Raw genomic sequence first — 24,849 nt, 5'->3', positions numbered from 1 at the left:
GAGTCTATATTAATTAGAATTCTGGTGAGATTGTTAAGGAGAGAAATTGTAAACCAAGTCCCCTTCTTGGCAATTTGTACGCTGAAGTGAATAAATTCTATTCTATTCTAGAATTCTGTTGGTTTGAAAATTGGACTAATCAAAATTTTCTGATTGAATCCATTATAATTCTAGTTAAGATAACTGAATAGAATTCTGATATAATCAGAATATTCTCAGTTCGTCTACTTTTAATCAGAAATTTTTCTCTGTATAGATAAATTAATAATTCAATTTTCTACATACATGTTTTGAACGCACAATAACGTTGTCTTTGTATGTTACATCGCATAGTAAATCGATACACGACATATATCTGTTTGTATTGTTTTAGGTATATATATCCGGTGTCGTCCGATGGCGAGTCTCAGATGATGAATCCGGAGGTTCGCAGTATAGGATCAAGACCAACTATCGTGAGGGATCAAGTTTTCGCGCTGACCACCATCACGAACAGGTTGAAATTGGCATTTAACGGACAGGACGTTGATTGGATCGATACTGGTGATTATCTGGCGGTTATCAATAACACATAATAATTCTCTCTGATACTAATATCCTTTGTATCATCGATAATAACTATTTCTGCGATTTTACAGACGAAACGTGGTATGGCTCCGGTAGTGGTTCGGGCGACGGTGCGTTTACTGATGACGAGGATGGCTTCAACGAAGGCTCTGGTTACGAAGGCCCACATGCGGAAGCGGAGCCAGAACCACCGAAGCAGCCGTCGCCACCAGTCGTTCACGAGGTTGAGACACCGCCGCGAGTGGACATCGAACCGCATCAGGGCACTAGTACGACCAGCACGGGCACGAGCAACAACCAGACTATCTCCGTGAATAGCGGAGAAGACAACAGGCCGAAGATGTCGCTATTCAGGGCGCTGACGACGTATCTGATGCCGATAGTGGTGATGTGGTTCGGCGGTTGCTTCAACGACTTGCTGTGATCGTGTGGATTTTGCGAACATAACGTTGTGTAAATATTACTCGATTGCGAATCGCAATCCTTATAGCGACGAACGAAGGAAGGAGGATTACTCGATGGACTCGGATCGTTCCGTTAATCTTGCGGATTTCCGCAAAGACGTCTCGAGAAGTTGGCGAGGATATTCTCGTGAACGGCGTCTTGCGATCCATTCCTCGGACCCCTCCATTCAGCATTCGCTAAATCGATTGCGTGCATTAAGTCGATTTAGCGAGTACTGAAGTCACGTTAGTTGATCGACCTAGCGAGTACATGGATATTCGTGGCCATAGCTACTCGATCTTGCCATAAATGAGCAAGAGCGGGAGAAATCGTACGAGAGATTCGTTATCCGCTGCTATTTGAACGAGAGACTGTAGATACTTGACGAAATCTCATATTTCATGAGAAACTCTTGCAACAGTAGCTTTCGTCCCAGAAACAGAAAAGGGGCTTGAATTTCGACTGTTATTTAGAACTAAGAAAAGTAGTTCTATGACCGCTGAACTGAATTTCAATAAATATCTGGGAGCGATTTCACTTTCCTTCTCCTATTGCTCTCTCGAAATGAATCACTCAGGTGTATTCTTTCACCGCTCGTGACGTGCGTGATCATTTTGCAGGGAAATTTCCTTTCGAAGTATATAAGCGTATTCCACTCTTTTAAGGAGGTACGATCGAAAAATCAAAATGCTTCGATCTGTCTAAAAATTACACAGAATATTATTTAAAACAAAACTAATACTATATTAAAATTTCAAACCGATTGACCGTGTAATTTTTAAATAAGAAAGAGCTAAAGTTAGAGTTCTATGCATGGTGTCATATGACATATGCATTGAATGATTGATATATTACAAATTACTTATTTTTAAAATGCTTCGATTCACATAAAAAATATATAAATAGTTAGAACAGACCTTTTTTTACATCCTTGCAAGAATTTTAACTCTATTTGCCGTGTAATTTATTTGTACACAAGCAAAAAGCTGATGAAAGCATGCCTATTTGAGCATCTAAAGAAATATACGCGGAAAACTTGGCAACGCTGTTGACTTCCTACATTACGTTAGATTGCAACTTGCTTCATCCTGTGACACATGTGTGATGATTAAATATATGTTTGCTTACAACCTATTGTTATATTTTTAACTGTCAAACACTTATATGAAAATAATATTTTAACCTCAACTGTGTGTGTGTGTCAATTACTAGTGACACTGGTAATTGACAGTTGCGGTTAAAATCAAGACACACGCGTGTCTTTACGCGAGTCAGCGAGTTGCGGGCATCCGAACATCCGAAATTCTCGGTTTTTTAAATAAAGGCTAGACCGATCGGGTTCTAAATATGAGCTCCATCGACAGCTTGGGTCCTATGATATACATAGACTAAAACGTCTATAATTTGTTCCTGTAATGTAAGAATTTTAAATACATAACATTCGCAAAAAACTCTTTATAATTTATGTTTGCAATTACTATTGTGCACTCGAATAGGAATGCCAACCTCATTTTCAGAATGCAACGTTGCCAAGTTATCGATAATCATTGAACATAAAACATTAAATTACTTGCATTTTCTAATAATAGAATATATATTAATATTATATGATTCATAATTAAAAATTAGCAATCAATGTTATCATTTAATTTTAATAAATCATAAATTAGTCTTTTATTATTAAAAGATTTTCATATATTAGATTGATATTATCAGTGTAGAATAATAGCGTACCCTCCTCACCTACCCTACAAGTGATCGATCGTACATCCTTAAACCGGTACGAAATTGCTTTTGAAATTTCTATTTCTGAGAGAAGTATCGGGAAGGAATTTTTACGTTGGATAGACATTATGAATGTAATACTGTTGTATAGTACGCTGTTACGGATCATTGCGCCATTTATGAGGACCTTTCCGAATTTTAGATGTACCGTTAACGTTATATCAGACTCTTACTGCCAATTGTCGAGATTCGAGTTTTTACCTAAGTAGATTACCGGTAGTAGGATAACACGGTTATTTCCAGTCTGGGGACCGAATCTTTCCGAATTACGAGATACACGGTCGAGCTTATTCTACTGCCGGCTAAAAATACGAATTTGAAGAAGTAAATTATCGCGAGCAAATACGCTATCGCGACGGAAATATAACTCATTCCAATCGGATTGAAATCTTTCCGAACTTTAGATACACTCTCTTATAAAAATATTACTGCCAACTCTCCGAGAATATCCGAAAATTTGTTCGTCCTTTTTATCCGAATATTTAATGCGATATCGCAAAGTTATTCTAGTTCGTCCATTTTTTGCCATGCATCGTTTGATAAACGGCCAAAGATGGAATCGTCGATTAAACGATCAACGGCGTGATTGCTGCATTGCGTGCACATGTCGATGATGCATCGCGGTGATTTCGTTATGTGCGAATTCGAAACAATCGTGGGGAGAGAGAGAGAGAGAGAGAGAGAGAGAGAGAGAGAGAGAGAGAGAGAGAGGTATGTTAATTACACACACCCGAAATACGTAAGATGGACCGAACGGAGTATACGAGTGGAAACGGGACTGAATATTTATTAAATGTTTATCATGAGTGACTCGGGATCTTATAATGTGAATTTCGAGTGCGCGGTAGAAGGCACGAACAATCAGGATCCTTGTCCCCGTGATGTTTCATTGTCGCAGATGGATTTGCAGATAAACCGCAATCCCGTACGTCATGTTGACTAAAATGGAAGGTTTTAATGTGTAATTAACTGCGCGTTAAGCGTTAAATGCATTTTACGCATTATTCTAATGATGTTATATTATTATTTTTTTATAATCGTCAAATGCCGCGAGGGGATCGTAAAGTACGGGATCAGGTGGTAAGTCCATAATTCCGGACAAGGGTTTAACTTGGCTCATGTTATATGCGAGATTTAACGAAGAGTGTTCTTGAGCTTGGTTTCGCTGACAGCGAATACGATCCTTTTGGTGCAACATGTAACGCGATACAATCAAATGGAAATAGCAATTAACGAGTAATAATGGCCTGAGTGAGTACCGGAGGGAGTTACGTTATCGCGAAACCGAGCCGTAGCACTGTAATATTAATCTACGGTAGAATTAATAGCATGGAAGATGAAGAACATTCGTTACGGCGTAAGGTGTAAATAAGGATAGTGGCGATAAGGATAAGGAGAGTGTGATAAGAATGCAACGTGACGCTTACGCTTTCGGCGTTTAAAATGAAGCATATTGTGTATGAGTCAGACTTTATACGACGAATGAGGGAAGAAGAAGAAAGACTGTGAAAAGACTATAGGAAGAGTACACGTTATAAGGGAACAAAATCAGTTGGTTCTCCAATTACGTGGATTCCACGTTTGTCGAACATTATGAGTCATCGAACGAAATAATGGTACAAGTCAGTAATATAACGGATTAATAATTTCGTATTCTTAGTCAGACTAGTTCCAGTTTAATGAAATTAATGCAACAAATATATCAGGTTCAATTAAATAGCTTATAGTTTATTTCGACATAAAATTTGTAATTTGTTTCTTTATGTATGCAGAAAAAGATTTCGTAATACAGATGTGTGGATTTCATGTAATATTTTACATTTAAGTACTTTTAGACAGTCTTTTTTGTTCCGCAAAAATATGACTTATATCATTATGCTCAACGGCTTGTTTATCCGCCACTTTGCCGTTCGCGTAGGAATTATTAATTTGAAGGTAATCGAGTGTCGAAGTGATGTGAGAGAATGGCGGTCGGAACGGCGGACTCCTGTGATAAGAATCAAATAGATCGAGCATTATATGACCGCCCTCCGCACATCCGCATTTTTTTTTATGGCTCGCTATTGAGAGGTGAAGAACCTACGCGGGACATTATTAAGAAAAAAAATCTAGTGAAATATTATAATAGAATATCACGGATAAAACTAATTATTTGTAATTATATATATATATTGTAATATTATTTTTATTTTTATTATATATTATATATATATATATATGAAATGAAATTAATATAAAAAAATTGTAACGCTCCGCGATTCGAGAGTGTTTTGCGCGTGCGCGCGTTTTAAAAGTCGCACGTGCGAGATGAATCTTGATGTCGTCATTCCCCAGCGATATATAATTATTCACGCGAAAAACACAATATATACATACATATTTTCACTCACACACAGATACACATACATAGGCACACGTACATAGGCATTTGTATGCTGATGTAATATTATATTTTTAATCCTTACCAAATTATCTCGAGAAGAATGTTGCGCACATTTTTATACATATATATATATATATATATATTATATATGTATGTATATGTATGTACGTATCGTATACATATAACATATTATTCTTTTTCCTTCCATTTTTTTTCATTTCTATCCTTTTTTCTTTTAGAAGATAGCGCATCGTGTGGCGATAAAAGGGTATCGAAAGGAACAGGAAACAGGGTGTTTATCCGCGAAAGCTTTATTAACGGTTGATGCATTTGTAAAAAAAAAAGAGAGACGGATCGATGAGTGAGTCCTGAATATTTCTCGTTTCAAACGATTTCTCTCTCTCCGTCTTCGAGTCGCGATTTAAGGAATCTGAATGTTCCCATATTCGAAGATTTAGAAGGAAGAATATCTTGCTTAGGATTATTAAATATACACTGAAAAAAATGCATGTAATTTTACAGGGAAATTACATGTTTATGGCTGGAAAATTACTGAAATTATATAAATATGATTGGAAATTTACTGTAAATTTACTTGTAAATTTCCAATCATATTTAGGTAATTTTCCGGTAATAGACATGTAATTTCCATGTAAAATTACATGCATTTTTTTCAGTGTACATCTAATCTATATTTCTATTAACGTAAATTAACTTTAATCTCAGCTCAACTTATTCATTACCTTTTCTAGTTCTGAGGATTAGAAAAGGACGAAGAATAAGTTGAACCGAAATTAAAGTTTATCTACGTTGGTGAAAAACGGGCTTAAGAGCAGAGATGTTCAATTTCGCAGAAACAAATTCTTGCCAACCGCGATTTAATTCATGTGTTTTCTCTCTCTCTCTACAAGAGATCTCCTCTACCGAGCTTTACTCCTCCGCTGAAGAGGACCCCGGGTCCGCTTGTCGAAAGTAGATTAAAATGTTAGAAGGGGGTGAGAGATACGTTTGCGCGCGCACTATTTTTTTATTTTTCCCCTTCGAAACGAAGCAATCCTCGAATAACAAAGGAAGAAAGAAAAAAAAAATATATATATTATATTATTTTTAAGTCTCACAAACGCACATGGCCCGCCTGGATCTCCGGTGCAGAGTCGACGCGAGGATGAGGAGAACGAATTAACGAGTTTTCTAAGTGCCCCACAGTACGATAGAGCATACACATAGATTTATACGTATATATAAATTAGTGCGAAATTGTATGCGAGCGTATACGAGTGTGTGTATGAGAGAAACCGTGTTGATCTATCGATCCTCTTACGCATGATCGCGATATTTCACGTCAGAATCTAAACTCGTGTCTCATTCCCTCGAACGAAGCGAGGGCGATGTATAATACGTTGACACGCTAATTATGCCGACGTAAAATTTCATCTGGAGATAAGGTTTAAACGAATATAAATAAAAAAAAAACGCAATAAATCACACGCAGCTAAGCTTGCGTATCGCAGTACGTCTCGATCGATTCTTGCCTTCCTTTAATTGCGATGATTTTCAAATGACACGTGTATAAATTATAATAATGATCGTGATTATTTTATACAATAATTGCAATCGCTGCTTAAACCTATCCTCTATCTATTTAAATTTAATTACAAAGATAAAAACAGACTCTGTGATCCCTTTTTTTTAGAAGACTGGAGAGGACAAGAGAATATCTCGAAATTGAAAATAGAAATAGAAATGAAACTATATTTTACAGAAATCATCATATATTTGTTTCTGATGACAAGTTTCAATAATATTGTACATCTCATGCACAATCATTCACTAGCACTAGTTAAATTATGCAGAACTACCTCCATTCCCTACACAAGAGCTATACAATTTGTGTTAAATTACATAAACGGTGATCGAGCAAGTACCTGATTTTTACGAAAATCCTCCCTTCAATCGCAGAGACAGCGTCGAGTGCACGGCACACATTCTAGAAGAGCCATGTGCTTTTTTTCTCCGCACTCGAAATCTAATTGAATCGCTCATGGAGGATATCGATTCGTATTTTATAAGCGTAAATATTCTCGGCAAAAAGACCTCGCTCATAATTCTAAAACGAGCATACAGAGCTAATTGTAATAACGTCAATACGAGCAATCGTCATATTACTCTCGACATGAAGCAGTACGATAGATCTGCTGCTCCTAACTATCTCTTATATTTTTCCGGTTTAGGGGTGCATTCGAAGAGACACTATTAGTGTTATTTGTGTCTATCTTTGTTTATTAGACGTAAAACAAAGATAGATGACGCTGATCGCGCTGATAGCGCGCTCCGCGAATGCAGCCTAGAAGTGCACACTCTATACATATACTCTCACTTTGACAGGCTTCGATAAAAGCAAAAAGAAACGACGATTCGCAAATAAAAGCGCGGAAGATTTACAAAAGGAATAAATCTAATTATAATTACTCTGTTCATTATATAAGTAGTATACATATATGTATATATAAAAAATATATACATATACATATATGTATATTTAAAAAAATATATGTATATATATTACCGATACTAGAAACGCACAATTGACAATATATATTTTCGAACATATACATGTATGTAAATCAAGACGAGATTGCCTTGGCGAGGTCAAGCCTAAAAGAGAACGTATTTTATGATCATTCCAAGACCAATTGCATCAGTTAACCTTGGTTAACTAAACTAAAATCCTTTCCTTTATATTACAAGTAGAATATATAATCTAAGAATGGCAGCAAATCGCTCACAGTTCGAACTGACGCGGTCTTAGAATCTAAGACGATAGATAATTATCAATAGAGGGAAGTATAATTATATTATATATATATATATATATTATATAAATCGGTGGATCTAACACCCTAAATTAAATTAGAACTTCTTTAATTATTTTAAATCTGATAAATTTTCACTGTTTAAAGTTTTTCAAAAGTTTCTTTTTCTATCTTGAATTATTTAAGAGAAAGTAAAACTACTATTTGACATAATAAATCGCGATGGTATTGAAGCTTTCATGACGCACTCCTTAATCACAAAGTCAAACTCCGCCGCGGTAACATTTTGACGTCAACTTACGCTACTTAAGCTTGTATATCTCATTATTGTGTGACCTGTACAAAGTAATTTTACGTGAATCAGAATCTTGATCTGATCAGAACGATATACCCCGGTTTGTACATCCGCAAAAGTACGCTCAATCACGTCGCCGCCAAGTAAACTTTGCCCTCTGGCTCGTCACTTCTGCTGCCGGAGCGGAAGTAACTGGATGGGAATACGGACATGCTGGTTTCGTGCAGAATGGATGATACTTGCACTGCTGGGCGGGATGCGAGAACACGCAGCCTAGCTTCGTGCAAGACAAACCGAATTTGCACTTGGGATGCTTGTAGGCGCATTTGTCACCAAACTTACATGCCGGGAAGGCACTGCGAAAAAAATAAGACGAGTTAATATAAATTAAAAGAATAAACGTTTTCTGGCATCATATAATCATAGAAAAGAAAGTATTGTTTGTATTTTACGATGTAATCCTTGGCGAGAACTTTTTTCATAATTTTTCATAATTTTTCATAATTTTTTAGAATTTCTAAATAATTTTATAACTTTTTAAACAATTTCTCAGATTTTTTTATACAATATTGAAACATTTTTCAGAAGCGCCAACAAAATTTACATCTTTTCTAGAATTCTTCATATATGTGAATTCTGAAATATTCTAAGATTTTTCATTCTATCATTTCTGATGAAATCTTTTACAAAATTTGAGAAAAAATTTAAAGTACTTTTTCAGAAATTGTAGAATGAGAAATCTTAGAAATTTTAGAATATTTTAGAATTCACTTATATGAAAGATTCTAAAATATAAACTGTCTCATAATTCATATAAAAATTCCGAGAGAAAGATATAATATCACCTAGAGATATAATGAATTTCTAGAAAGATATATTACCTGCACATAACAGGGGGATGAAGATACGCGCATTTGTTCCCTAATGTACAATTTGGCCAATATCGACAATTCTCCCTGGATTTGTCTGAAATGGCCGAGGCCGTGGTCTCTACCGGTTTTTTATCCGGGGCTGGAAAGAGCAATCGCACATTTTACAACGATATACTTTTACGTTCTAAACAAATCCAAAAAAAAAAAAAGAAATTACTTACGTTTGGTGGCTAACGTCGACACCAGCGACGCGTTAGATTTCAGTTGTATGGGACTAGGAGAATGAGATCTATTGTATATTATAGGGCTTAATTTTCTCCGTCTACGGGGCATTTCGTCAATCTTATCTACGTTTTCCGTATTGCAGTTCTCGTTGTTCTCCTCTCCACTCGCTTCCTTCGGACTAGCGTGCGCGTTATCTTCCGCTAAGCTTGTTATTCTAAACTTATTTATTTCCAACTCGTCCTGCGCCATTGCCGCCATCGTCGTTGTCGCCGTCGTTGTCGTTGCTTCATTGTGCGTCGTCAACAGTGCAAGCTCGTCATCCTCGTTCACCTGCGAGCATGAGGAGGAACATCGTGCGTCTAGAATACGCGTGAGGATTAAAATTCAGAGGGAGGGAATGAGGGAAATGCTTTAAAGGTGATGGAAGAAATTACCTCCATCTCCAGTCGCTCTTCGTCATCCTCGGAGCTGATCTTCTCTTTCATGAGATTGTTATTGTATCCGTTCAGAGTAACTAAGAATTTTTGATTGTCGTCGCTCCTTTGGAACAATGACATCATGACTCCCATATGCTCGTCCGTTACTGGTTGTGGTACATCTACGGATTATGCGATAATAAGCGAGGAATTAAAATCCCGAGAGGAAGGATGAAAGAGTCAGTCTTTTGTATCGCGAAAGAATTTGCATTGGAATCTTTATTTATCTTAAATATACGTTTATATAAAATGTTTATTAGAAGTTAAGTAATCGTTTACTATACTTCTTATAGTTTCTAAATATTTGGAAACTGTTAGTATAAGTTAATATATAAGTGTTATTAGTAGAAGATAGAAGGAATGACGTTTAGTGAGAGAAAGCTTGATTTGTAAATAACACGCTGCGGGTTTGATTTCTATCGTCATCTCATATATATACTTCGATTTTATAAGAGACTAACTGAATATAATTTAAGAATAAACTAATTTTAACTTGTTCGGGTATCCAATAAATAGTATAATATCGATAAATAAAGTTTCCAAAATGAAAGAGTAAAAATAGGATACGAGACAGATTCTGTAACTCTTTCAAACTGTTACAAAAAAGACGTCTCCACGGAGATGGCACTTACAAGGCTCGTGCTCGACGTCTTCCACATCCAGATGATCTACTGTATTTAATTCGACTTGAATCTTTTCCATGACCAGTCTCTTACTAGAATTAAAATGTACCGACAAGTTTTGACTTACGTCACGAGCCGGGGCAGGTTTAAGACGCTTTAAGACTGGCTTCTTGTCCTAACAAAATTGAGCCTTCGATGAAAAAAACGTTCTTTGCTTTCCGACGTTTAATACATTTGTTTTACAGATACGTGTACATTAAAGAATATCGGCATTTATCGCCCTCGGTATTAAAAGTTACAAAGAATCGTTGCTCGATTTACAATGTTTAGTCGATTTATAATGTATTAATTGAATTGAAACTCACGAATAGAGACGGTTCCGGATTCTTCTGCTTGACAACCGACTGATTTGCCTCCGCGACAGCTCGCAACAAAAGCGACTGCGTGGCGCGTTTCTGTGTCGGTTGCAGCGGCTTCAAAGGTCTTGGCGTGACAATTACTTTGCTCGGTAATCTCATATCGTCGGTATCCTCGTCCACGTCGCTGGACGTCCTTTTGTCCATCTTATCCTGAGATTTTGCACCTCCGTGTCCTAGATAGCCGATACTTTGAGTCGCACTGAACAAAACATCATTCGACGTTTTTACACGTCTCCTCTCGGTTCTCGTAACAGTGATAGATACAGGTCTGTTTACAGCGACTATGTGCGACTTTACAGGTCCGGTCAGCTGTTCGTCGTTATCCGCTTCGTCTTCAGTTTCCTTCCCCTCCTCTCTTTCGTGTCTCTCGGCACCGGGATTCAGAGAAATTAGAGATCTGTCGTTTTCGCTGCTGCGAAGCTGCCTTTGTTTATGCACCGGCCTGAAAGTATTCCTTAATGGACCGAGTCTGTCCTTGATATTCTTGTTGTTTCCCGCTTGATCCAAGCTCTTTGGATTGTTCCTATAATCTGCTGCCTCTTGCGATTTTGTGGACTGTTTCTGGACTTTACTATTGATACCCAGACGATCCTTAATAGTACATGCAGACTTTTTTGCGGGCGCGTCCGTTTTGGAACTCGAATTCAAGTTCCTCTCCCTGGATTCTGCGTTTCTGTTCAGTCTCTCGCTCTTGCTGCTCTCTATCCGACTTCTCACGTCGTTGACTTTGCTCATGGTCTCGTGATGCCGCGATGAGTCGCCGTCGCGATTCCGTCTGGAACCCCGATCGTCCATCTCGAAGCTCCTGCCCTTTCCGTTACGTCCATTGTCGTAGCGATGCGACTTTTCGAATCGCTTCTCCGACGGACGGTAGCGGCCGTTGCCCTCTCTCTCTCTGTAGGTCTCGAATTTCTTCCGTGGAGAGACTACGCCAAGCCGGGTTTTCACAGACACGACCGACACGATCTTTGGCTTGTTCACGCAGGATTTGAGCTTCTTTGAATCCGGGGAAGATGACGACGTATCTTCCTTTTCCAGGGTTGGGTAGGAACTAGTTAAAACGAAATAAAAATAAGAAAGAAGAAATAAGATTTAAAAAAAAAGTTAAAAAGTTAATGACTTTTAACTTAACTTAGTTAATTTTAAATGCATTAATTTTTAATTTAATTTAGTTGCTTTTATAAACTTTAATTTATTAACTTTTTTTAATTAAAAAATTTTTCTATTCCTCTTAATGCTAATATTTTTTTGAAATCTTAAACATTAGAAAATTAATTTAGAAAAAGTTCAATGATTTTATGATTAAAACTCTATAATAAGAGTCACACCATATGATAGCTAGTTTTTATTGACTCGCTAGGTTTTGTCAATTCCCGCTTATATTTGAATCACACCAATCACTAATTTTAGGTATCATAAATATTATATTTCAGCAACATAAATATTTAATGAGGAATATATAATAAAGTAATCTCATTTCAAGAAAAATTACATTCTGATCTCAAAAATAATTTTTTTCGAAATTAACTTTTTTTAAACTTAAGTTAATTTAATCTTAACTTAATTTTTATTAAGTTAAATTTTTATTCCTTAACTCTTAACTTAATTTTATTAATTTTATAAGTCATTAACTTTAACTTAATTTAGTTAAAAAAAAAACATTAACTTACCCAACCCTGTCCTTTTCTTCCTCGGATGGCTTCGGCCGCTTCGCCTCGTTACTCCTTTTCTCCGTGCTATCGTGACGACTATTCGACGTCTCCAATGATCTCTTCAAACTTTTATCCGGCACCTCACTCTCTTTCGGATCACCATACGAATCTGTAGTCTTCGTAACAGGATTCTCAGGCTCGCCGACGATATCCTTTGTGTTCTCGTCGCGCCCGGAACTCTGCTGTAGCTTCCTCGACAAGGCAGAGTCTTGATAAGATCCACTGCCGTGTGTTGACGACGTTTCGTCTGTTTTACTTTTGCTGTGCACACTTTTCACGCTTCTTTCCGCGCTCTTGCTGTCACTTCGCTCTGGGTTTTGATTAGGTACGGAAGATTTTGTTGGCTGTTGCTTCTGCACCGGTGATTGCTTGTCACTCTTCGTACTTTTGTCTGGGAGCTTCTCGACGGCCGAGGACTGCTCCGCTGCCTGATCCTCTAGGAACGAAGTCGCGGATATCTTCTTCTTTTTTCTCTCTTCCTCTTGCTTCACCACAACGGTAGGCACAAACTCGCGAGATGATTTCTTCTTGGCTACAGTGACTTTCTGCAGTTTCTTTAGCACCTGATCATGTAGCCAATCCACGAATACAGTTGTGCAGTCTTCCAGGAACAGATTTAGGTCATTATGCATCTGCTGACGGGATTTCTTATTCACCACCATTACCAATATGTAATCAGGTAGCTCCTCATCATAGTGGACTCCCAATTCCATAAGCTTGGCGCGAATGGCGCTCTGAAAATTAAGACAAATTAAAAATAATTAAGAAAAATTAAGACGAAACTCGCTTATATAGCGATAACTATAGAACGCATTCATTTTCTAAATTCCTACCTTTTACAGTTAAAGAGTGTACTAAAAATCAGATCCCATACACAATTTATTACATTGTACTATATGTTTCAATTCAATTGCTTTTTTCTAAAACACATTCTACAATAAGCCATTAATAATAATTCAGAAGTCAGAAGCTAGAAATTGACCAATCATAGGCTGTATTCAGTTGTAGTTCTTATTTTAAAACCATCTTAAGTAATGTCTTAAGAGGCTAATATGGCCCTCTCTCTGATTGGCTTATGACATTTTAAGACTGTTCTTAAGACAATCTCAAATATAAGAATCGACTATGAATACCGACCATAGTCAATAATTCTTTTTACATTTAACTGTGATTGATCAATTTTTAGCTTCTGACTTTCAATTTATTACTAATGATTAACTCTGGACAATGGCTTATTGTAGAATGGCCATAACACTTATTTACGTAACTTTTGAACATATTTTCCCTAATGTGTTTACAAATTCTAATAAATCTTTGTAGAGGGATTTAGACAGCGGAGGAATCTGTTTTTAAAATCTTAGTTTTTCCTTAAGAAAGATTTATTATAATTCATTGAATTTTTTGCCTCAAAATGACACAGTAAGTTTCAGCGCCACTATAATGGATTCCTATCTTGTAAGGGTAAAAGTTAACGTTCCTAAGTGTGATAAGATTATATCTAGGTCTGTCGCGTTGCTTAAATTCCTCAAAAATTTGTACTTAAAATGAAATAAATATATATATATTCGGACGTTTTGAGGAAAGAGAAAGCAAAGATGCTGAGTGCAAAAAGTCCAAGTAACACAAACAGACCTTCTGACATTCGTATATTCTAAAGTTCTCTTTAAATTATTTTGGGAATTATTCTATTGCTAAGTTTTCTTTTTTTTTTTCAATCGAATTGCATTCGATCCCCAAAAAAGAATTCAATCCAACCAAAATATTGTAATTGACTTGGGAATGTCAAATAATGCACTGAGTATAATAGGCAACAACATTCAGTTGGTCATGCAATGAGTTATAAAAGTCACAGTAGCGTTTAGTGAACGACCAATTGTTCTGATTCAATTTATAAGCCAGTGATTTGATTGCCTTAAGAAATAATTCAGAGGCCTAGATACTTCGGTGATCATTCAACAAGCTTATATCGTCCAATCTATTTCTCTGAAAATAGTGTTTGCAAAAATTTTTATATTAATTAGTTTATAAGATCTGATTTTTAATACACTATACAATTAGATATAAATAATTTCATTCATCAAGTATAATAATGCTTTTTGAGAAACGTAGTTGCTCCTCCGTAACACTCTTACATCATTTTCCAAGAAGACAGAAATAACTTGTAAATAATTCCATTCATCAATTATATCTTAGAAGCATTACAATGATTTCTCGAAGATGCTTTGTATTTTTTTTCCAAAAAGAAAACAGAAGTGACTTATAAATAATTCATCAAATATATCTTAGAAGCATTACAATAGTTTCTCAAAGATGCTTTGTATCTTTTTCTAAAAAGAAGACAAAAGTCACTTATAAATAATTTGTCAAACATATCCTAGGCCGGTATTTATAGTTGGTTCTTATTTTAAGATCAACTAACCCAGCCCTCTGATTAGTTAAGATAGTCTTGAATATAAGAATTGACTATGAATACCAGCCTTAGAAGCATTACAATGGTTTCTCAAAGATGTTATCTTTTCCTAGAAAGAAGAGAGACAGAAGTAATTTGTAAATACAATGATTCCATTCGTCTTTCTCAGAAGCATTATAATAGTTTCTCAAACCATTGTATTTTTTTTTTTTTTTTGAAAGAAGGCAGAAATAGCTTCCAATTATTTCTACAGTCTAGACTTTCTGTGCATGCACAGAAAGACAGAAATTAACGCTCCATAAATAAATAAACTTAATAATAGAGCTGGGGTGCGCCTGGATTTCTAAGCAGCGGGGATTCTGCGACATGCGAAGGACACACATCGCTTTGAAACCTTCACGTCTCCCTGCGAAGAACTTGATGATTACATAATAACCAGGATAGTATCGACGTACGGGATCAAATGTCACGTCTGGGTCTTCATGCAACCGGATGACTGGACGATCTTATGCTAATAGAACCTTCGCGTGCGCTAAGACACGCGTTCCGCAACACTCACCCGGAGCTGATTCGTGACTTCGATGCCACGCGTGTCCATGATCGCGGGATGATCGCTGGAGCTTCACCGAGGAATCGAGCGTAAATCAACGTCGTCGTCGTTGTCGTTGTGTCGTCGACCGGCCGAATCGATGAGCCGATACGATCGCGAGTCGGCGTATCACGGAACGAAAACATTCTCCGCCATGACGGCCATGATGGACGAACGAACGAAACGTTTCGCTTTCATAATGCATAAAACGAATCTAGACTAGATGGGCGACCGGCGAACGTGATGTCCGTGGTGAGCGACTTCGTCGATTATTTTTGCCAGCGAGACGACGATCTTTGACGATCTCTAACGATCTCGAAATTAAAATTGAAAATTAACTTTAAAGATAATTTCAACTAAATTTCGATTAATTTATTAAAATATTTATACGTATTATTTCGTTAACGCGAATGGAATTATTAATCCTTTATTATTTATAATAATATAATGAAAAAGAATTAGAGATAACCAATTCAAAGATTGTTATTAAGAATTCTGTTGTTTTAATTACTATATATTAATTTAATTGCTGATTAAATTGTTAAGTAACAGTACCAAGTCAAGTGATTATTTGAATTAAGGTGCGATTTCACGCTGACGCTAGACGCTTATTTTCAGCGCCAAAACAGGTCACGTGATCAAAATTGACGCTTGGTATTCGTCAATTTTGATCATGTGACCTGTTTTGACGCTGAAAATGAGCGTCGAGCGTCAGCGTGAAAAGGCACCTTTAGGCGAAATAACATTATTATTTTACTTACTCATTTTTTTGTATATTTGCTTACAATTATATAATATAATGAATTCGGTTTTATGTTTTGCCATAATGGAAATTAATTTTTTACAAACCTCTTTTTTTTTTATAAAACGATAAAAATTTAAATTTCTGAATTTTTCTTTTCAATAATCATTTTTAAATGTTTATATTTGGCAAGTACGTACCTACTTAATTTTGGTCTCTTGAGCTGTTATTTCAAAATTACCGCGGTGCAAATATTTAAATGGCCGCATTTAGAATCTGCGCAGAATCATACAAGCGACTTCACCAGTGCTGCAGAACTATGATTTTTTACGATTTTTGACGATCTTTGGCGAAGTTAAAATCGAAAATTTACTTTGAAGATAATTTCAATTAATTCATTAAAATATTTGTACACATATTATTTTATTGATGCGAGTAGAACTATTGATTCTATATTATTTATAATAATATATGGAAAAAAGATTATAGATTAGAGATAACAAATTAAAAAATTATTAACAATATTTTGTTTGAATTACTATTAATATAATCGCTAATTTAATTGTCAAATAATATCTACGATATTTTATTAACACAGAATTATTAATTTTCTGTTTTTTATATTTATAAAAGAAAAGGATTTTATATTCGATAGAGGTTTTTCCAATTTTAGGCGAGAGATATCACTAAAAATATTGTAAAAGGATGAAATTTAAGACGCGATGAGATTAAAATAAGCTGCATTTTCAAACTTCGAGAGGACCAACTGTGAGAAATAAGCTTTCTTCCTTTTCTCTCTACGTTTGAAAGAAATTGAGAAAAGATGAATCGTGCAAGAATTTTAGCCAAAAAGAATAGACCTATAAAATAATTCTTGGAAAGGCGCGAAATTTGTCTTGAAAAAGAGACAAAGATTGGTATTCCTTATCCGTTCTTATGTTAAGTTATAAGTAATATTTTAAGATTAGTTTATGTGACATCCCAAGACTGTATTAACCGCCTTAAATATAAGAACCGATTATGAATACCGACCTATGATGACTCTTAAAGTACAAACACTTTAAAAATACTTCAAACCTTAATAATTGCAATATATGTATATGCAATATATTTTCTGGTTTTTAGTCTTTGGATAAATCCTCTGAAATATTGATATAATTAAGAAAATCACCCTAATTTTCTAATCCACTAAGAAAAAGTTAAAATTAAAATTTAATATAGTTATAAAATAAAAATTGAAATTTGATAGTTGAAATATTGTTTAAGGGTATCTACTATCGGCATGTTTTCTTATAAAGGATATTACATGTACAATTAAAATTATTATCAGCATAACTAAGATATCATGAAGATTTCACATGTGATTTATTCTAGCTTGTACAGATTTACATTTGTCTTTCGGAAAATATTAGGATTTCGAGTTTTCGTGTAAATGCATAGGACCAACCATATTGTACCAGGAAAAATATATCTATTTACTTTTATTTTTCTATGTAAAATAGGTCTTTAATTTGCGTTGCACTTCGTTCATACTCTCCTAAAATCGTGTTTCTAAGAAGCAACTTCATAATATGTTCTTTTATAAAATTATACATCAATTACTCTTGCAATTTCGATGCTGCTACTTTTACGTGATGAAGCGTAAGTCCGGATCTACAATAGATGATTTAAGCCTCAAGCCGTAAGAAATTGACCAATTACAGTCGAATGCGAGGAGGATAATCAACTGTGGGTGCTTTCCAATTGCTTAACACATCTTACAAACGTACACAGGAATACACAAAGTGTAACGTTGTGCACGATTCAATTGGAACAGAATGTGTACGCTTGTGCACGGTTGAGATCCGTTTCGGATGGAGTTAGATTAAATATAGCTTTTTCCGCCAACATTAAACAAAAAAAAGTAAAAGTGCCGGCCACTCAACGTCTTCCAACCTCATTTACAGCCGCCGCAGTTAGTAACATGTAATTGTCGCTAGAAAACACAAGCTTTCACAGTCCTCGACTGAGTATGGATGTGTAGTGTTGTGTTGACGGACAATTGGAACGCAACTTGTGTCGCCGTGTGCAAGAAAGTGTCTAGGGATATTGCAATTGGAAAGCACTCTGTGATTCGTTCCTTTCTTATGGCTTAAGGCTTAAAAACCTATTGTAGATCCGGACTAATAGGATCGTAGTCATTTTACGTTTACCATTAATTGTGGCAGTTAGACTTTATATTATCATATTCAATCCCAGAATCACAATTAACTCAAAATTGTCATCTATTTTGAGATAATTGATTGATTTGTGTTTACTGACCGTGCTGCAAAAGATATTGGCATTTTGAAAATTCTAGTTAATTTTTTTCGAAATTTCCAAAAATAAAAATAAAAAAATAAGTCAATCGCGTTGAACATTAAAAATAACATAATATCAAAACTTATTGTGCGCATTTGTAAATAGTGCATGGTCGCCGTGTATGTTCCTCGCCGTTGTTTCACATATTTTAATCTGATAAACTTTCGCGACAGAAGAAATTAAAAATATATTGAGATATATAAAAGTCTATCTCAATAATCCGATATAAAATAGACAATATCACGTGAAAATATGATAACAACGAATCGGAATACTCTTTAACGACTATGTACAAATGTATCTGCTTCTTTTCTAAGCTAATATAATAAGCATTATTTTACATTCTTAGCATCAATAGATCATGTGTGTTTGATCCATGATTGTAGCACCTCTCTAGAATATGGTGTCTGTCTATAAAATACTGCTACATATCTTCGTTTTATTGCCACAAAACGTATCTTTTACAGTGATTCTTGTAAACGTGACGTTCATGTTATTGACAATGAGATTAATATGAGGACCATGATAAAGATGCTCTTGAAACGTTATTTTAACACGTTTACAATTATCTCTGTTTCTTTCAAGAACCAATCCCATAAGAACGAACATTTTTGAAAATAATTCTGTTGGCAGTGTTCTAGAAAAATCTGCTGAAGAAGCCCTTCTTTTTGGTAGATTTCAGGAAGATCTGGTCGATGTCCTTAAAGACTTTTTCAGCGGATTGGGCGGCATTAATGTAGTAATGAATCCCTTGTAGAGCGTAGTAGTCGACGAGAGGTGCAGTTTGTGTGTGATACGTAGCCAATCGTTTTTTCAGAGCTTCCTCGTTATCATCAGATCTTTTGATCAAAGGTTCCCCGGTGACCTATCAAGATATAAAGATTATATTTCAACATCCTGGACTTTAATTGAACTGTACAATGTATTCAATTATATAATTATCATCTCATTTTTGCATATGTATTTGTCATCGAAAACATGCTATTACACGTTATCTCCGGCAGAGATATATTTATCAAAATCCGTATATAAGGGTCAGTATGTCGTTAAGCTTATCTTTTATTAGTACTTTGCGAGTACATTATTTGCAGCGGCTAAAAAATATTTTTCCAAGTTATGTCACATAAAAAGTCTCTACAGTACAAAATTGCATAAAAATTGTAGCAACATCACATGTTGCAGCAATATTGCAGAGATCTTGCAGCGATATTGCTGCAAATTCTGTGTTGTATGAGAGTTGATCATTTTTTTACGAAAAATTAATCAATGTGCACTTTGCTTTCTGTCTCTTGCTTTTTACCTCTTGCCTTTTTTCTCTTCGCGATTATTTAATCGAAAATCGTGTTTCTTGTCACGTATTATTTCTTATCTTTTTCGAGGGTCGTCAGCTTTTATTTCAGGCGATAGAAAACAAAGAAATAGGGCAAAAGATAAAAAGTGGTAGGTTTCTCTTGAAACAGGCATGAGGTAAAAAATGGTAAAAAACAAAAAACAGAAACAAAGAGTACTAGATTAGCTTTAAAGCTTTTTGTTACTTACATCATCCTTCATGGGAACTTTGGGGGGAGCAAACTCCTCGTGATAAGATCTTCCGCTGGCCGGGTGTATCAGCCTGCCTGTGATTCTTCTGATCAATAATTTGTCCTCAATACCGAACTCAATCACGGCGTCAAGTTGTGTTTTCCTCTTGTTGAGCATTTCGTCGAGCTGTACAACAAAAAGTTAATTAGACACAGTTAATTAAACACTTCAGCGTTTTTTTATAAAGTGTAATAAGTTTTCCTAGCTTACCTTCTCCGCTTGAGGTACACTCCTCGGAAAACCATCCAGTAAAAAACCACGTTTGCATTCAGGCTTCTCTAAATGGTTCTGGATCATGCTGACCACCAAGTCATCGCTGACCAATTTGCCTTCGTCCATTATTTTCTTAAATTGAGCTCCGAGGGCAGAACCAGAGTTGACCTCAGCCCTCAGCATATCGCCGGTGGACAGATGACATACGCAATATCTGTCTTTGAATAGTGGGGCCTGAAACAATTATTCAACATCACCATTTTGCAATTGCAATTAAGCATTATATACCCAGGTGTGTATACATGTATACATACATATATATATATATATATATATATATATATATATATATATAACATCAAATTACAACGATATCATAAGACACGGTATGACTTATAAATTCATTACAAGTGACAAATAAGATCATAACAATGTCTTTATGATATATTATTATGACTTCTGTGTTCTACTTGAGTAATAAACTTTGGAATATCTTTCTTTAATTTTGATTAAAGATTATAAAAAGTTATTCATAATTATAATAAATATATATTCAACAAGATATTTCAACAACATATTTCTAAGCTCAACCATATATAAATATAAATGATCGAAATTTATATTTATATTTTTGACATTGACAAATGTCTTTGACGTTGACAAATGTTATATGACATTGACAAATAATGAAATAATTGACAGAGCAGATTGGTACCAAGCAGCACTATCTTTCTAATTTGATTCACTCAATTACATCACATGTGAGATTCATTATCACATCAAAGAGCGACAAGTAGTTCGTCTGGAAAAAACAAATGAAGCATGAATTTTTATAGACGCAAAAGAAAAATACCTGAGTGCCCTTGCCGCTACCGGGTGGTCCCAACAGAACAGCATTAATCCCATTCGACGGGGTCTCGAGCTTTTCCTTTGGCACTACGTTTGTTTGCGGCGGCATATTTTACGATATTATCTTATTAATGAGATGAAAATTCGCGTGGTTATGTCACAGTCGTCACAGTTATTTCCGCGGTAACGCTACCACATTCAAGGAAGCCGCAATGAATCACACGATATTACCCGTCACTGTTCGTCAACACGAGTGATTATCACGCGCAACGGATCGCTCGTACATCCTTTCGAAAAACAGAACTTGACGCAAGATGCGTGCGTAAGCAAATCGGCGGTCGGTGAATATTTGGCCTTTGCTCGATGCGCGGCACACCACATCTGTCGACAATCGCAAGAAACGGTACCAAGGTATCATCGGCTTGTCGATTTAAACTACTGCAGGAAATATCGCATCGATAAAATAAAAATATAAAATATAAAAAATATAAAACAAATATTTATTTATATATTTATAACACTGTTTATATATTAATTGTAATCATGATTGATATCAAGATTAATTTCAATATTACGATTATTTCATTGTAATAATATAATTATTATTCTATATAATGCTTTTAAAATTGTATAATTGACAGAATTTATAATCATTGGAATATAATGTTGTAGTGAACTATATTTAATATTGGAATATTTACTCCCAGCGAACACCAACTAACTGCTACTTTCATCAAGCGATTATATTATTTTAATGTGGATAATATTTGTGGTTGATAATATTTGCTCGGGATACACACATACATGCTTTATCCTTGGGAATAAATTTATCCTTCAGAATTAATACTACATTTATTGAAATATTTTATGGTTTTATCATAAAAAATTGCTTTTGAAAAGCACATATACCACTAGAAATGTGATTTGTAGAAAAATTGAAATTAGTAAGATATATGTATAGAAAATAATTTTCATTTTAGTCTTCGTAAAAAATTTATCCAAATACATTACATTGCAATATTGCTGAAACGTTTCGTTGCAATATTACAAAAAGCGGACATCTTAATCTCTTGTTGGAATCTTGCAGCAATGATTCAGCAACGTTTCGCAACCACCATACAATATTGCAATAATTTAATGAAATCATTCTGCAATGTTTCTGCAATCTTTCTATGCTGTATGGGTAAATATTCATATATAAAATATAATTATTCAATTACATATATAATAAATTAAATTACATATATAATAGCTGATATACTATATATTATATAACCGTAATATCAAAATTAATTTGATTGGTGAAGAGAAGATTATTAATGTGACAAGATGCCTTAATAGCATTTTAATAGTTATCTTCTAACTAAAAATATTGCGATATCTCTTCGCAGAATTTCTCATGAAAAAAAAAACTCCAGATATGGCAAACGAGATCTGAATTATCAAATTAAATATAAAAATTATAAAAACGTAAGATTGATAAAAACGTAAAATATTGATAATCTCATTGATAATAATATATAATTTATAATTAGCTTCTCAAGCGAGCGTTTTTTCAGCTAACTACTGAAGACGACAAAAAGCGGCGGGGTTTGCCAAGAACAAGAGAATTGAAGCTTTTGCTGCTGATTCCGTTTCAAATTCTTGCGTTTAATGTTCCCGTTTAGTATTGCAGATACTTATACAAGTTTTGACAAATGATTGTACGCAAGGATGCTCTCGGACACAAGTTGGAAAACAAAACTCCTGTGACACGCATGAATGCATGAATGAAACGGTCAAATGCATAAAAATCGCGGTGTGTTCGGTTCCCTTCTTCGAAAACGATAGAGACGAAGATGGGTTCCAATTAAAAGTGTGTGATCGTTTCTCGCTACTTGGTAATCGCATTTCCGTTCGTACACGAAGGATTTATCCAATCGAACGAATTCGTTGCGTTTTTATGTAACGCAGAATTCGGTATAAATAGACATTCCATCGATCAATTTAAGCTCGAGCGATTCTTTTGCATCCTGAATATAAAAATATCGCTTCCCAGTAAACGAGAATGGATTGAAATGGATTAAAATGTATTCAGATTTTCAAAAATACGGATTCATGAATGTTAAAATGAATCTTTTTTTAATCCTGAATGGGTTTTTATTCATTTATAGGAATTTCATGAAACAAATGTCTATTCCTTTTCAATCTTGAATGCATATTTATTCATTTATAGGAATGGCATGGAGTATATTTCTATGCTTTTTAATCTAAAAATAATATTATAGTATTTTATGTGCATCGTGAATACTGCTTAATTAAAAATTCTGAATAGGAAATGCAGTTTTTTAATCCAGTTGAATCTAAATGTAATATCAGCCATTTCAATGCATCATGAATACTGTTCAATTCAAAATTCTAAATAGGAAATGCAGTTTTTTAATCCAATTAAATACAAAAAAATGTTTTCTTTTAAAATGGGCCATGAATGCTATTCAATTCAAAATTGTGAGTAGAAAATCCATTGTTTCATTTAAAAATGCACCATGAATGCTACTTTGTACAGAATTATGAATAAGAAATTTTTCGTTTTAATTCAACTGAATTAAAAAAAAGTTGTAAAAATATATCACATGAATTCTACTTCATTTAATAGTTAAAAGAAACATAAAAAGAACTACGTAAATACATATATATAATAAATGTTACATATATAAATTACTTATTTTTAATTAATAAATTAATTACTTTTATGTATATTTCATATTAATACGTTTCCTTCATTATACGGCTAGCGTATATTTTTTGTATAAAAGTTTTAAAATAATAACTATAGAAGTTCATAATTTAATTACTACTTTAATTTATTTAATCTTTTAAACATATAAAAATGTTTTTTTTTTATGGAATCCAATCCATTTTTATGGATTTAAAATACGAATTCGGATGGATTGAAAATTTCCAATCCATTTCAATCCATTTTCGTTTGCTGGGTTCTGAGAGCTTCCGAGAAATTCCTCTCCCGCGAGGAATTAAGACTACACCTACGATTACAATCGCAGATTGCACATAAAAGAAATTATGAAAAGCTCAAAGAAAAGATCGCATTTCCCGAAGAAGTAATCGAAAGAAAAGAAAGCGTACGCAACGGTCGTTAATTACAGTCGGTGAGAAATGATCGCGTAAACGCGAATGTAATGCAAATAGGAGAGATTTCGGCAGCCTCTTTGTTACATGTTATATGCAAAAATAGATTTTACTATCACCCTCTTGCGCCGACGAGGAACGACGAGAGGAACCGTCCGTTTAAGGAAATCGCGGCCGAAACGTCAAACTCCCCGCGTTTCTTCTTCTTCTTTCCTCCCCCAAAAGATTGCACCTACGTTTACGCGATCTCTTTGTCAGGGTTGTCACAAATTCTTTATCCTAAAAACTTCCCTGATTTCCTGACAAAATTTCATGATTTTCTCTGAAGCTTTCAATACTTTCAATTTTTTTGTATTTTCGTCCTGATTGGAAACCATCAAATATT

The 24,849-nt window shown here is 34.8% G+C and overlaps 3 protein-coding genes across 3 annotated transcripts in view; 1 reads left to right on the top strand and 2 right to left on the bottom strand.

The window, feature by feature from the left end:
* The window catches only part of dlp (glypican dally-like), a 203,820-nt gene extending 202,090 nt beyond the window's left edge, over window positions 1-1,730 (top strand). Inside the window, exons 7-8 of the mRNA XM_018521136.1 lie at window positions 374-543; window positions 639-1,730. Of these exons, the coding sequence (XP_018376638.1) occupies window positions 374-543; window positions 639-991 (523 nt within the window). The 3' untranslated portion in view covers window positions 992-1,730. The remainder of the gene's footprint in view (window positions 1-373; window positions 544-638) is intronic.
* A 6,340-nt stretch (window positions 1,731-8,070) lies between these two features.
* Window positions 8,071-15,794, bottom strand: Nab2 (Nuclear polyadenosine RNA-binding 2). The gene is made up of 8 exons (XM_018521139.1): window positions 15,584-15,794; window positions 12,573-13,348; window positions 10,849-11,953; window positions 10,493-10,658; window positions 9,819-9,982; window positions 9,381-9,714; window positions 9,169-9,298; window positions 8,071-8,643 (listed from the first exon to the last, which is right to left on the bottom strand). The coding sequence occupies exons 1-8, from the start codon at window positions 15,620-15,622 to the stop codon at window positions 8,412-8,414; spliced, it is 2,946 nt and encodes a 981-aa protein (XP_018376641.1). The 5' UTR covers window positions 15,623-15,794; the 3' UTR covers window positions 8,071-8,411.
* A 2,663-nt stretch (window positions 15,795-18,457) lies between these two features.
* On the bottom strand, window positions 18,458-21,699 carry Ak2 (Adenylate kinase 2). The gene is made up of 4 exons (XM_018521122.1): window positions 21,343-21,699; window positions 20,487-20,723; window positions 20,235-20,402; window positions 18,458-19,560 (listed from the first exon to the last, which is right to left on the bottom strand). The coding sequence occupies exons 1-4, from the start codon at window positions 21,445-21,447 to the stop codon at window positions 19,333-19,335; spliced, it is 738 nt and encodes a 245-aa protein (XP_018376624.1). The 5' UTR covers window positions 21,448-21,699; the 3' UTR covers window positions 18,458-19,332.
* Window positions 21,700-24,849: the final 3,150 nt, after the last annotated feature.

Source organism: Trachymyrmex cornetzi, unplaced genomic scaffold (assembly GCF_001594075.2).
Source record: "Trachymyrmex cornetzi isolate Tcor2-1 unplaced genomic scaffold, Tcor1.1 scaffold964, whole genome shotgun sequence".
NCBI classification, from domain to species: domain Eukaryota; kingdom Metazoa; phylum Arthropoda; class Insecta; order Hymenoptera; family Formicidae; genus Trachymyrmex; species Trachymyrmex cornetzi.
Note: the sequence above shows the minus strand (reverse complement) of the source record. Positions and strands in the feature narration are given on the sequence as shown.

What these genes read in the sequence shown, in the direction of transcription:
- Nab2 (XM_018521139.1), bottom strand. Translation starts at nt 15,622, where the DNA reads ATGGACACGCGTGGCATCGAAGTCACGAATCAGCTCCGG. An exon ending in AAGTCACGAATCAGCTCCGG is followed by an intron (nt 13,349 to 15,583) that starts GTGAGTGTTGCG and finishes CTTAATTTTCAG; the next exon opens with AGCGCCATTCGCGCCAAGCT. An exon ending in AAGAGCGACTGGAGATGGAG is followed by an intron (nt 9,715 to 9,818) that starts GTAATTTCTTCC and finishes TCATGCTCGCAG; the next exon opens with GTGAACGAGGATGACGAGCT.
- Ak2 (XM_018521122.1), bottom strand. Translation starts at nt 21,447, where the DNA reads ATGCCGCCGCAAACAAACGTAGTGCCAAAGGAAAAGCTCGAGACCCCG. An exon ending in GTGTACCTCAAGCGGAGAAG is followed by an intron (nt 20,403 to 20,486) that starts GTAAGCTAGGAA and finishes TTTGTTGTACAG; the next exon opens with CTCGACGAAATGCTCAACAA. An exon ending in AAGTTCCCATGAAGGATGAT is followed by an intron (nt 19,561 to 20,234) that starts GTAAGTAACAAA and finishes ATATCTTGATAG; the next exon opens with GTCACCGGGGAACCTTTGAT.